The 14293-nt window shown below is 52.0% G+C and overlaps 2 protein-coding genes across 3 annotated transcripts; both read right to left on the bottom strand.

Moving 5' to 3' along the window:
• Positions 1-819: 819 nt before the first annotated feature.
• On the bottom strand, positions 820-4451 carry LOC309808662 (proteoglycan 3-like). Of its 2 annotated transcripts, none has more exons than XM_082629202.1 (5): positions 4317-4451; positions 3555-3868; positions 2735-2866; positions 1798-1903; positions 820-990 (listed from the first exon to the last, which is right to left on the bottom strand). In XM_082629202.1, exons 1-5 carry the CDS (start codon positions 4375-4377, stop codon positions 932-934), a joined length of 672 nt encoding a protein of 223 aa, XP_082485328.1. In that variant the 5' UTR covers positions 4378-4451; the 3' UTR covers positions 820-931. The 2 variants fall into 2 exon arrangements, with proteins under 2 accessions (XP_082485328.1, XP_082485329.1); XM_082629203.1 differs by having other exon boundaries at positions 1798-1897.
• A 6091-nt stretch (positions 4452-10542) lies between these two features.
• LOC309808755 (bone marrow proteoglycan-like) lies at positions 10543-12174 on the bottom strand (the record flags this gene model as incomplete). Its single annotated transcript, XM_082629348.1, has 5 exons — positions 10543-10601; positions 10806-10917; positions 11205-11219; positions 11445-11576; positions 11899-12174. The coding sequence occupies 5 exons, from the start codon at positions 12172-12174 to the stop codon at positions 10543-10545; spliced, it is 594 nt and encodes a 197-aa protein (XP_082485474.1).
• Positions 12175-14293: the final 2119 nt, after the last annotated feature.

Here is a 14293-nt window from a genome sequence, read left to right as displayed (position 1 = left end):
GCTGCAACCAGAGAAAGGCCTCGCGCAGCAACGAAGACCCAACTCAGCCAAAAATAATAATAAAAAAAATAATAATAATTTTTTTTTTAAAGGGCCCTGGGATGAGAGGCAGCTCCTTCCTGAGAATGCGGCCCCTCTAGGGAGGGGAGGTAGGCTGGGGACCGGGGAGGGGACGAAGGATTCGGGGTGCAGTGAGGAGGACAGCCACCCTCCTGGGAATGGGGTGGAGAACCATCTCAGAAGAAGTTGGGGCCTCTGAACTCACACACAGGTGGCTGGGAGAGTGGAAAATAGGGGCCATTATCATAAGTGACAAAGACACAGGTCTAGAGAAGCCGGCTGCCCCGACAGACTACTTTCTCTTCCCCCCTACGTGGTTAGCGCAGGTGGCACCTCAATGGTCCATCCAATTCTTGAATCTGCCACAGAGCCTCCATTTTGGAAAGCCGCCACTCCCACCCCGCCCCGCACATTTTACTGAATCCAAACAGAGCAACAGGGTCAGTTCCCCACCCCCTCACCAAAGGAGTTCTTCCTCCCAGAACCTGGGGGAGGTGGGGCGCGCGCTGTGGAATCCTCGGCGCCGGAACGAGAAGGACCGCCGCCTGGTACGCACTCCGCCCCCAGGTGGCGCTGCAGACACACCCCGGGGCCCCGCCCCCGCCCCGCCCCCCCAATCCGGCGCCCCACTGCAACATCTTTTCCTTTCCTCAAAGTCCCACTCCACTCCCCACGAAACCGAAGTGAATGCTTCCAGGATTTTCCAACCCAGAGTCCAACTCCTCTAAAGTGCTCAATGAAGAAACAAGAGTCAGGAGATGCTGTGGGAAGTCTGGCTTTATGATCCGGAGAGGCTGGGGACAAGTGCCAAGGGTAGGACAGAGGCCACCAGGAGGGCGTGAAGGGAGGATCTCCGTGCCTCTGGCTTGGCTTAGAAGGCGCAGACGAAGGGCAGACGTGTTTTGCATCGAGCTCGTCGCCAGCGACCCCCTAGCGGTAGAGAGCACAGTGATGTCAGCTGCCCACCTGCGTGTGTGGCCTGTGCTCCCTCCTCCCCTCCTCAGGCACCTCATATGTCATCTTTGCCTGCCGTAGTCATGATCCGATGGCCACAGGTTTCCCACACATCCGGACTAGCCATTGATCTCTTCCCTTGCAGAGGCAATGTGCTAAGTGCTTTATATGGACTATCGTTTAATCCTCACAATGACTCTCCAAGAGGTCAGTGCTGTCATCACTCTCGTTTCACAGATGAAGAAACTGAGGCTTAGTGGGAGTGATAACTTGCCTGTGTCTCAGCTGGCAAGTGGCACAGCTGGGATGTGAATCTCGGCCATCTTACTCCAACCCATATGGTCCAGCCATTGTAATAAGTTCCCTCACATCTGGCAGCCATGCTGTTCAAAGCTGGCAAATTATGTCAGTCATCCTTAATGCCCGCATCTTCACCTCATGCCTCATCCACACCTTACATTCACATCTGTTCCTCCCATCTGTCCCATATTCACTCCTTGTCGCCATCATATCAGAGGAAGGAAAGGAGCCCCCAGGCCCCGAGCCCAGCTTTGCCTGGGAGGATGGAGAGTCCTCATCTAGCCCCTGTACTGGGAGCCTCATCACCTGGTTTTGCTCTAAGGAATCCCTACATCTCAGCCCTCCTCACAGACAGGGACATTGGTTCTCCAGTTGGAGGGAGGGTGTGGGTTTGGGGAGGTGTGTTCAGGCAGCTCAAAGGGACATGTGTGGGAGTCCACCTTGCCACCCCTTCCCCTTGTCCTGGTGCCCGGCCCCCCTCACCTCTGGTGCTCAGGGCCACACAGCGGCCTCTCCCATTCCCAGGTTGTCCTGAGGCCCAGTGTACAAAATTCCAGGCACTGCCATCAGTCCAGTGATATTTCTGGCACTGGAATTAGAGAAGAGAGAGGCTGGGTCAGAGAGCAGAGGTCCAGAGAGACAGACAGATTCTGGGTCTCCAGAAAGCCCACTGGGTATCCCTTCCTGAACACTGTATATATAATCTCCTCTCACTGACTACCTGCCTAGGATACCGTTGAGACCCATCCCTGAGCGTTCGCAGGCAATGACAATGGAAGAGCAAACATCACTTCCGGCTATCACACAGAGTAGGCTTCTCCAACTTCACTGTGCACACAGATCTCCTAGGGATCTAGTGAAAAATGTGGATTCTGATTCAGGAGGTCTGGGGCGGGGCCCAAGATCGTGCATGTCTAATGAGCTACCCGGTGATGTTGATACTGCTGGTCCGTGAACCACACTTGAGTAGCAAATATAATGGCACTTATTTGTCCACAATCCCAAGGCCACTCTGAGAGAAGGACCCTACTTTAGAGATGAGGAAACTGAAATTTGGAGGCAGTCATTCAGCTAGTAAGGGACCAAACTAGATATAGAATCTATCTCCTGACGCCGGGAGTGTGCTGGTAAACGTGTAACAACCAGCTTTGGGGGAAGGTGAGAGGCTAGAGGGAAGAAAGAAACCTGATTTGTAATAATTGTCAATTTCCTTGGTGTAAATACATCCACCATGGCAGATTTCAAGCTACAAGCATGAAGCCACTGAACATGGAGTTAGGAAGAGAAGCACTCAATCATCAGTTCTCCTAAGCCGGTATGAGCCAGCTTCAGCTGCTGGGATGAGGCTTTATGCCAGCAGGTGGTCCCTTGAGGCAATCAGAAAGACCTTCGTGTACCTGGGAGTTGGCCCCTCGCTTACCCGGCCCTTGATGAAGCCTCCGATCCAGACCTGTGCTTGGTTGATCCTACTGACCCAGACCTGGATGCGATAGTTGAAACTGGAGTTGTGGATGGAGACGAGGTTGCCTCGGTAGCACTTCCTGCATATACTCTGCAGAGAGAAGAGGTGGGGTAGAAAATTCACTGTTTTCTCTCAAGTCCCTGAGTCTCCAGGAGAGACCCCCTCATCCCTTTCCAAGTCAGAAATCAGGGATCTATCGCCCCCCTGAATCCCGTCTCTTGTTCCTTTATTTGGTGTCAGGAACTTCTTGCAGAAAAGAATAATAATATTCAGAATAACTACAGCCACCATTTACTGAGAGTTTACAATGACCCAGGGACTATTCTAAATACTTTCCATGTATTATTTAAATCCTCTCCACAACTCCAAGAGGTGGTACGGTACACCTCCATTTTACAAATTGAAGATACAGGAGCCCTGAAAGGTGAATTGACTTGCCCAAATAAAATGGCTGGTGACAAGCAAAGCCAGGATTTAGCACAGGCATATCTTATACCAAAGCTTTTTATCTAAGCCAGTGGTTCTCAAAGTGCGGTCTCCTGACCAAAAATATCACCACCTGTGAATTTGTTATAAATGCAAACTCTTAAGCCCCAGACTTGCTAAATCAGAAATTGAGGAGACGGGACCCAGAAATCTGTGTTTTAATGAGATTTCTAGGAGACTCTGATGCATACTCGGCTTGGAGAACCATTGGTCCAAATGACAGGGGACAGAAGTTTGCCTCCACTCTTGTCTCCTCCACCTGGTCCCCCATAGTAACCTCCCTGCCATTTACCTGAGCTTCCCGAAACTTCCTCGGGGTCCGCACCAACAGGAGGCGGCAGGTCTTGCACCCAGGACCGCCTGGAAGCTGAATTGTGTCCTCTTCCTTAGGGCACTGCAAATCCTTGTCTAGGGCAGCTGGGTCTGACTCCATGGCCCCCTCATCCTCAAACGCATCTTGATAGCTGGAAGCCACAGCGTCCTCTTCCTCCGACTCAAGCACTCCATAATTCAGGGCCAGCTCTCCCTCCTGTTCCCCCGAACCTTCCAGATCCTGGCTCAGGTCAGCCTGTGTCTCTCTGCTGCCCAGATGGGAGGCATCATTCTCTGGAAAGAAGAGAAGAGGTAACCTGCCCTCAGGCCGGGCTCTCTGTTCTTCCAGGACCACGGACAGCTCTGATGGCCCCACTCAGCCTTCCGAGGGACGCCATCTGGAACCAAGAGTGGAAGGATCCCTTGGGGGTTGGGCAAGCCAGAATTCTTGCATCACACACCCAAAGGCATGAGAACCTGGCTGACACCACAGGTGGGGTATTTTGGGAGTGGGAGGCAGCACCTGTGAGAAGCCCTCATCTTCACAGGTGGGTGTTTTTCCTTGCAAAAGAGCTCTGACGGAAAGTTCAGGTCACAGTTCTGAGTCCAGGAGAAATCTAACTAGAGGTGGGCTGGGTCAACTGAAGAGGGGAGGCTGTGGCCCTGGCTCACAAGAGCAAAAACAGATGCAGGAAAGAGGAGAAAAGAGAAAAATGGATGAGGGCGGAAGGGGAGGACTTACCCAGATACAGAGCAGAAACTGTCCCCAGCAGGACAAGAGGCAGAAGCAGGAGGCATTTCATATCCCCTCAGTCTTGTGACAGGGACACAGCTTCACCTTTCCTCCTTGGGGACTTCTCACGTGTCTGCACGGCCCCTGGCACACAGTGGAGATGCAGTGTTTGCTTCACTGGTGGATTAAAGGGCAAACTAGAGAGCTTCCTTCTCCCCCCGTGAACAGACCCTGACCTGGAGAGTCAAGAAAAGAACAGGGGGTTGTCAGCTCAAGTACAAAAGACCCTTTTTCCTGAGAGCTCCATCACTGCTCCCTGGGGCAGCACTTAGCTCAGATGCTAGCCGCCATGGGAACAGGTCTGCTCACATTGAGGGCCAATTTCACTCACACTGGGGGTGAAAGGGGAAGGATAGTGGCCATAATGGTCCTAAGGACAGGCCTCCAGGGTGTTTGCCATATAGGGTCCTGCTTCCCCCAGCCCTGGCCCTCTCCTTCCCGGGCAGCCGAGGGAGCACTTACGTCCTCAGAGTCTGGAGCCTCCACTCTCAGTGCCTCTGGCTCCTGGGTGCCAGAGGCAACCCTTATACTGGGCTTTTGGGGAAGTGGGAAGAAGCCAGGACGATTGCCCCAGGCTTGGGCTGGTGGGGGCGGGGGGGGACAGTGGAGCTGATAAGAGGTTTGCTCTGTCCTCCCACCCTTGGGCCCTGCTCTCTGCTGGGACATCAGGGACCTGCCTCCTGCCATATGCAGGTGCCCAAACATCCTTGTATGCTCGAGAAAGCCCCAGATGACTACTGTCCAGGCATGATTCTCAGCACCCCTAAAGGGTCCCAGTCTGAACAATACTCTTTAGCCCCAGGAGCAGTCTTCCTCTGGTCAATATTCCAGCAAATGAAGTGGAGAATCCCAGGGAGAGGGAGACCACAGGAGAGGAGGTGGGAGATGAAGGGGAGACTCAGCCCTTCTGAGCTCTTATCTAGACCAAGTACGTTATGTGCATTGCATCCTTGAAAGCTCACCTTCCTAACCTCAGTCCCATGAAAATGTATGATTAGCCCTACTGCACAGATGTGAAAAATGAGATTCAGAGAGGGAAAGTGACTTGCCAAGGTTATGCAGGAAGTGGGGGAACTGGGATTTCTAAGTCTTTGGGGCTCCCAACATTCTCTACCCACCCCATCTCTCTCTCTCTCTCTCTCTCTCTCTCTCTCTCTCTCCCCCACCCTCCCTCCTTCACTCTCTTCCTCTCTCTCTCCTTCTCCCTCTCCCACCCTCCCTCCTTCACTCTCTTCCTCTCTCTCTCCTTCTCCCTTTCCATCTCTTTCTTATCTTTAATATGTGAAAAACTTATGCTCCTTCCTTTATGCTGTGGCTCTAGATCAAGTGTCTCAACCCTTGCACTATTACTATTTGGAGTCAAATCATTCTTTGTTGAAGGTTGGGGGAGGGGCTGTCCTGTGTCTTGTAGAAAGTTTAGCAGCATCTCTGGGTCTCTACCCACTAGATGTCAACCGTGCCTCCCCAGATCATGTCACTCAGAAATGTCTCCACACATTTTCAAATGTCCTCTGGAAAGAAAAAGTACCCCTGTTGAGGATCACTGATCTAGAACATGCTATTTTGTCCAACCTTGAGGCATATCTTTCTGGTGGGGAGGCAGCAGCTGGAATGGAAACCTTCCTGCAGAGTCATTCAGATGCTCTGTGGGCCAGCCTCCCCACACCACCCCGACTCCCCATCTCCCACCAGCCCTCTTTCATGACCAAGGTCAAGACTAAGGGGAAGGCACTTGCCTCAGTTGCAAAATTTAAGGGGACACTAAAGAACTCAGTAGTCAAGATAAATAAATATTTAATGCCATCTTTCTTAAAAATCAGAATCGATGTAAAGCTACCATGATGAACAAAACGTCAAAATAATAATCAACCAAGTTCCAGCCACATTCACTGCAATCCAAGGAGAGGCCAGCAAGCGCTGAGCCTTGATTTTGCCAGACATCACTGCCAAGAGCTTGGGGCCCTGTCAGGGTGGGTGACTCCACTCTGTGATATCCTAGCTGGGCAGTGCATATTTGTTCCTTGGATTCCAGCCCAGCCCTCCAGCGCTCAGGGCATCAGGGACAGGTCACCCAGAGGGTGAAAAGGCCTGGATTCCTTCCACTCCTCTGCCCTCTCAGGGGACCTACAAATGGAGAAGTATCTGAGTGGTCACTTCTGGGCCTGAATTCAGAGTAACGGTCTCGGCTGTTATCTCCCTGGCCCAACGGACGCAACCCTCAGCTTATCTACCTGACTTGGCGGTTGATTGTCTAATTCCAGGGCCCAAAAGCCTGGTCTCCAGAGTTCAAGCAGGAGACTTCCTTAGCTGGGGAGGGGTGGAAAACTAGCCCCCCTCCCCATTATTCTCCCCAGTCCTGGGGCCCAGGCCAGGGGCCTCATTTCACTCAGTGGTTGGGATGAGCAATAAGGTTGGCTACTCCCGTTGGCCAGCACCACGATAAGCTTTACAAGCGTTGTGTCATTTAAACGTCCCTTTATTACACATTAGGAAACGGCATCTCAGAGAACTTAAATAAGTTAGCCAAGATTACACAGCAAGTCAGAGACAGGCCTAAACCAAGACCTTTCGGCTCCCTAGTCACCCCCACGCCTGCCTTCCCTCTACTTCCTCTCTCTGGCCTGCCTCTCCCCGGGGTTGACCTTGGGCAAAGACATCCCAGGGACTTCAGGGCCCTGCTCAGTCACCACGGTGATGTCTGATGTAAAACTGGAAATAACTCTTTTTTTTTTTTTTTGGCCACGCCGTGCAGCATGTAGGATTTTAGTTCCCTGATCAGGGATTGAACCCACGCCCCTCGCAGTGGAAGCGCGGAGTCTTAACCACTGGGCCGCCGGGGAAGTCCGGAAATGACATTTTTGAAGGTCTACCACATGCCAAACACTATGCTTCATTAAGGCTTTCCCATCCATTATCCTACTTACTTAATCTTTACAATCATCCTGCCTGCCAATTAGACACTGCCATCCCAGCGCACAGACCTACCACACAAGCTCAGAGAGGTGAAATAACTTGCCCAAGCTCACACAACTAGTTAGAAGTGGCATGTCTGACCCTAGTCTGTTTGACTCCTACATCCTTGCTTTCTTTGATTCACCCAAATGTGTTACTCCCAGACTAGCCAATGGTGCCCACCTTTTCAGCATCCATGAAACGCCAACTCTCTGGCTTACTGTTTGCATCTATCTTCACAGGGGTTTCAAACTCTGTCTCTCGTCTCAAATGTCCATCCAGCCCCACGTTATGCAGAGGGCAGCATAGTGTGACGTCTTGATAGAATGGAATCACCATTCCAGGGTCAGCCCCTCTGGGTCTCAGTTTTCCCATCCATAAATTGAGGCTAAGGACAGGACCTACCTCAAATGAGATCAGCTCCAGTAAAGCCCTCAGAACAGCACCTGGCATGTGGAGCTGGGGGTAGCCCTTGTCAGGAAACTGAGACCGAACTGTGACCCTCATCAGCAAGTAAGCGCTGAGAGCTGCTTGAGCTCCCGCTCTGTGTCCGGCATGACGATGCAAGGAACACTAGGGTTACCATTGTAAAGACACAAGCTGAGCTTCCCAGAGCTTCGTTAGCGTCATTTTGGACAGGAAAAATACCACACAAGCCCTTATTTGGGGACATAAGGCCAGTCCTCTTATTTCATTGAAAGCTTTTTTTTTTTTTTTTTTTTTGCAGTACACGGCCCTCTCACTGTTGTGGCCTCTCCCATTGTGGAGCACAGGCTCCGGACGCGCAGGCTCAGCGGCCATGGCTCACGGGCCCAGTCGCTCCACGGCATCTGGGATCTTCCCGGACCGGGGCACGAACCCATGTCCCCTGCATCGGCAGGCGGACTCTCAACCACTGCGCTACCAGGGAAGCCCTAAAGCTTTTCTTGAGGATGCATCTTTAACATGCATCCTGTAATGTGCACTGTAGCGTGCACTGCTTGAGGCGTTGTCACGGAGGGGATGCACCCACGTAACCCAGGCCAGGTCAAGATACAGGATGTTACCAGGAGCCCAAATGCTCCTTCATGCCCCCTCCTTGACATTAATCCCCCAAAGGAGACCTTTGTGGACTGGAAGTCACGCTTCTGTCACAAACCACTGCCAACAAGAGAGATTTGTGAGGAATAAAACAAGGTCTCACCTGAGCACAAAGTCTCCTGATACAGACACTGGCACCTATTTAGTGCTTAATACATGAGGGGTTTTAAAAAAGAGGGGATGTGCGTATACGTATGGCTGATTCACTTCACTGTACAGCAGAAACTCACACACCGTTGTAAAGCAGCTATACTCCAATAAAGATCAATAAACAATTAAATGAGAGATTTTGTTACTCTTTATTAGTAGTACTGGAATAAAGAGAAGCAATGCCTCCCCACACCAGAATACAAAGTCCATGAGGGCAAGGAGGGAACGTTCTCCCAGTGCACCCTCCACGGCACACAGCACAGGGCTGAACTCGTAAGAGTGTGTCAGAATTCCACCGTCACTGAAACCAAGAGAACAGCAGTTACAAAGGACCTCAGTGTGATTTCTATCTTTTTCAACTTCCTGTGCAACCTTGCGTAAGTAGCCTCTTCTATCTGGGCCACCAGATAGAACGGAATCCCTGGGGCCATCTGTACTTCTAAGAATTTGAGGAGCCCTGGAGGAAGTGGGCTTCGGAGCATTGATGCCTTACTTTCTGCTCACCTCCCCATTAGAGGGAGGGTTCAGAATGCCTTCCTTCCTCACCTCTGATTGGGACTCCCTCATCTTCAGCTGGGTTGGAGTCCGATGCCCCAAGATGAACCCAAGGGTAGATGAGTCTCTCGTGCCTCCCCTCTGTGCTCTGTCCCCATATGATCATGTCCTGGAAGCAGCCGACACTTCCAGACATGAAATCCTAATGGTTGAAAGAACACGCTCTGGAGATACTTGGATCACAGCACGGGTCACATTTAGATGTTCAGCCTTGGGTAAAAATGCAGGTCATAACTCCTCTGAGCCTGGTTCTGTACAATGGGATAATAATTACTGATCAAACAAGGTCATCGGGCTTCCCTGGTGGCGCAGTGGTTGAGAGTCCGCCTGCCGATGCAGGGGACACGGGTTCGTGCCCTGGTCTGGGAGGATCCCACATGCCGCGGAGCGGCTGGGCCCGTGAGCCATGGCCGCTGAGCCTGTGCGTCCAGAGCCTGTGCTCTGCAACGGGAGAGGCCGCAACAGTGAGAGGCCCAAGTAACGGAAAAAAAAACAAAACAACCAAAAAAAACCAAGGTCATCTTTGTAAGATGCCTGCCACAGCAGGGGGTACTTTGTGGGTGCACAATAAGAGGTAACAATTAGTAGATGCTGTTGTGCTTGTATTACAAACATCTGTATGTTCCCGAATGGCAGGGAGCTGTGTCTTGTCATATTCCCAAACCTTACACAGAGTTGGACCTATAGCAGTTTGTCTTATATTGAGATTCCCCGGAAACAGACCCTGAGGCAAGGATTTGAGTGCAAGTACTTTATATGGGAGGTGCTGGGACAGTCGTAGGGAAGAGGAGAGTTCATGTGGGGAAGAGAAGACAGCCAATAAAATGTGTGTTATAAAGCCAGCTACCTCAGTGGATAACTGGAAGTTAATCCCACTGGGAAACGCTGGGAAGCAGTGCCCGATACTTGCCCCAGAATTGTTCCACTTGAGGGGGCAAAGGACTGGGGTACTCATACACCCACTCCTGAGAGTTGTGGGCTGTTCCCAGGGACATGTTAATATCCTGGCACATTAAGGCGATCACAGGTTGTGGGAGAGGAAGAAAAGGCCCTCAGACGTGGAGATGCAAGTACAGTACATTGAGAATTCACCTTGAAAGTCTGGAGAGAGATGCGTGGTGTCCTGGCAGCACCTGCAATGCACGAGCCCGGTAATGGGGTGTCCTACGAAAAGAGCCACCTGAGCCCATTCCTCTGTCTCGGGCCACACAGACCCCACCCCATGCTCCATCCTCCTTGAGGGTGATAACTTCTGTTCCTTTTCATGAAAGACAGTAGGGTGGGGAGGTGTGGTCCTTGTATGGCAGAAAGCTCGTGGGTGGGGCTAAGCAGAGTAGATCCATGATTGGAAGAAAAAGAAATCAGTTTCAGGAAAACAATTTTATTGCTGGGGGCTGGAGGGGAGGGGATGGGAGGAGGCTGCCCACAAAGCTCCAGCTCAGTAGGAACAGATGATCGGGAGAGCCACGCCACAGGGAGCTCGACGCCAGTGGCCTCCTGTGAAGACGCAACAGGAAGGAGTCTCAGCCTCTTGTTCTCCCTGACTCAGCACCAGTAGGGCCTTCCCCTCTGCCTACCCCACACCTCAGTGGAGGTGAGTCTAAAGAGCCAGGAGGCCTCTCCTGTGCAGGGTCTGGCTCTTCCTGGAGCCTCCGCCCTCCCAGGCCTTGCCATTATTCACCCCCACTCCCACCACCTCACTTCCGGTGCACAGGGTCACACATCTACCAGCGCTGCCCCAGAGCTGGCCAGCAGCCCCGTATGCAAACTTCCAGACAGTGCCATCAAGCCAGCAAAAGCGTGTGCAGCGACCCTAGGGGAGGCAAGAGGGAAAGAGGTGGGCTGGGACACGGGCAAAGGGAAAGCAGGCAGGCAGAGCTGGGACTATCCCTGCCTGACCCTCCCGCTGCCTGCCAGGCATTGGCCCTTAAAGGACCGCTGGACCACAATGGACACAGTCCTGGTCAACTGAAATGTAGATCCACAGTGCTTGTCACCATCACACTCTATGCATTCCAGTGACACCCCCATCCTTTTGGCTCTAACAAGAGGTAGGGCAGGAGTTCCAACCCCACCCTACAGACGAGGAACAAGGCTCACGGTCTTGCCCAGGTCCTATAGACAGTCAGAGACTGAGCAGAACTCGCACCTAAACACCCTGATTCTAAATGCTTGGCTGTTCCCGATGCCTAGGCAGCCCCCTTGTTGTCTCACCCAGGTGTCCATCTATCCCCAGTTCTTCAGGGGATTGTAGAGGAGAAGCACAGACAAATCTGCAGCAGGTTGAACATGGGCTGGGGTCAGGGGGTGCCCCCCACTGAGACCTGGGACCCCTCTTACCCAGCCGGTGACCTGGCCTCTGATCCAGACTTGGCCCTGGTTGATCTGTCTGACTAAGCACTGGATCTGGTAATTAAGGCTGAAGTTGTGGATGCAGATGAGTCTGCCCCGGTAGCACCTCTGGCACGTCAACTGCGGGGCAGAATGAAAGAGGAAGAATGGAGTGCCTGTCCCACAGGAATTCACGTCACCTTAGTCCTGGGTGTCTAAGTCTCCAAAACTCACCCGCCACCCCACCAGCCCCACAGACATTTGAAGGCTGGAGATTAAGATGAAACTTCTGTTTCCGCATGACCCTCACCTCTTACCCCCAACACCTCTGCGGGTCTCAGCCTCTGCTAACACCCCCAGGGTCCTCAGTGCGGAAAATGACCAGCGACACAGAGGCTGGAGCCACCAGCTCCCCATCGCCGGCCACTCACCTGAGCATGAATAAAATTCAGGGCCTCCCCACCAGGAGGAAGCGGCAGGTCTTGCATCCAGGGATGCCCTCCAGTTTTACTGTGTCCTCATCCTTAGGACCCTGAAGGTCCCTGTCTACCTCATCCAAGGCTGCGATGGACTCAACAGCCCCCTCTTCCCTGGGGGCATCTTCACTTCCAGAGCCCCTGTCTTCCTCTTCCTCTAGCAGCATCGGCTCCTCCACAGGGACCCCCTTTGCCTCACTTTCTGGCACCTCCCCAACCTGAGGCAGGGTGTCATCTCCCAAGGGGCTCTCAATGTTGGACATTTCAGTTCCTGGCAAGAAGAAAGGCCTAGTGCCCCTCCTTCACATCTTCCCCTCTTCCTCCCCAGAACCACGGACAGCTCCCTCCTGGCCCCAGGCATTTGCAAGCAGAGCCCTGGAAGAAGAAGAACCCGGAACAGAGCCCACCCCACCCCAGGAGAAGCCAACCTCCCACATGAGGTCCTGGTGGTGACGGGCATGAACTTAGAGTCAGGCAGTTGTGGGTTTTGTTCTGGTTCCATCATCTACTAGCTTTAGTTCTTCATTTGTGACATGGGTATAGCACACCACATACCTCATGGGGATGCTATGAGGATTAAAGGAGATAAGGCATAGAAAACGCTTTGCACAGCACACTCGGTGAGCTCAAAGTAAAAGAAGTGATCATTTGATCATCGTTTGCATCTTGCAGAAAGGACAACATTGAGACCGTCACAGTAGAACCAAGACTGCAGACATGCAGATGCCCTGAGGAATCCCTTCAACTCCAGCTCTAGAGTCCCCGCTCCTTTCTGTGCAGAGATCCTGAAATAGGGGATGGCCAGAGAGGAAGGGGGTTATGTGACTCTGACCGTATAAACTATAGAAAGGAGTCAAGTAGAGAAAGAAAGGCTGAAGGTCAAGGAGACTTTCTCAGATGAAGAGCTGAAACTGTCCCAAGTAGAAGAGCCAGAAGTAGGTGGAGTTCCATTTTGGCTTTATCCTGCAATGGAGAGCAGAGTTGGACACACACACACACATACACAAGAGCCACACCATTAGGGGACCTTGAGAGGGAGGTGGAGAAAGAGAAAGCATGAATAGAAGTCAAGATGGGATGGAAAAGCTACTGCTGTGCCCACGCCCTGATGCTCTAGGACACTGAGACCTCTTTCTGAATAGAGTGAAGCAGACCATGAGGGGCAGCCAAGGCTGACTTTCCTGTGGGCTTGGATGGGAAGAAGGGAGTATTACCTTTCTTTGTTTGTACTTAATGGTCTCCGCAGAGTCTACGAAAAAAGAGAGGATCAAGACAACATGATTGTTGGCCTTCTTAGGAACTCGCAGCCCTTGGAAAGCATGTCTCCTCTTCAAAGCTCAGAAAGCCACACACACCCTCGCATCCTCCATGCTCTGCCTTCCCCAGCCAAGGAGAGCTTTCACAGAGCTCAAAAGAAATGTGATAGGCTGAGGCTGAGAAGTCCTGACCCTGCTGACATCTGAGAGCCACACACAGTCCCAGCCAGCCCTCTAGAACCTCTCAGCCTGAGTCAGGCGCCTCCCAGGAGATTGAACATTTACTTAGGACCAGCTCCACTGCAACAGGGAAGGCACGCACTAGCCCAGAGCTCTTCCTGGGTCCCGAGGCGCACCCCAAACTATGTCCTCCTTCACTCCATCCCACAATGATGCTTTATATAGGAGCTTTGTAGGAAGTTCTCCAGAGGCAGGAGGGTTTGCCTCACAGCCTGAGGGAGATGGGAGGGCTGAAAAGAACCATTTCTTCACATCTCTGGGAGCCCATTCATTCTCTCCTGACACCCCTTTCAGGAACCTGGGGGCCATTCTGGGCTTGCTCTGGGCCAGTGGTTCTTATCCTGGGCTGCACTTCAGAATCTCCTAGGGAGTTTTCCAAAATACACAGCTCTCCTGCTTTACTGATGGGGATGTGACTGCCACAGATATTTTGGAAACACAACGGTCAATATCTATTAAAATTAAAAGTGTACAGATCAGGACTTCCCTGGTGGTCCAGTAGTTAATACTCCATGCTTCCACTGCAGGGGGTGGGTGTTCCATCCCTGGTTGGGGAACTAAGAGCCCACATGCCGCAAGGGGCAGCCAAAAGAAAAAAACGTGCATAGATCATTTGATCCATTTGAGTTTTTGGACATTATCCTTTGGAAATAAAAGTACCTATAAATAAAAACACTTTTACAAAGTTGGGTATTGCTTTACCATTTACGGACATCAAAACAACCCATATCCATCAGTGGAGCATTGAGGAAAATGTGGCTCATCTATTCTACAGAATATAATGTGACTCTTGTTTGTTTGGTTGTTTGGTTGGTTGGTTTTTGGCCGTGCTGCGCAGCTTGCGGGATCTTAGTTCCCCGACCAGGGATCGAACCCAGGCCTCAGC

This window comes from Mesoplodon mirus (assembly GCF_964341445.2).
Source record: "Mesoplodon mirus genome assembly, chromosome: 7".
Classification (NCBI taxonomy): domain Eukaryota; kingdom Metazoa; phylum Chordata; class Mammalia; order Artiodactyla; family Ziphiidae; genus Mesoplodon; species Mesoplodon mirus.
Note: the sequence above shows the minus strand (reverse complement) of the source record. Positions and strands in the feature narration are given on the sequence as shown.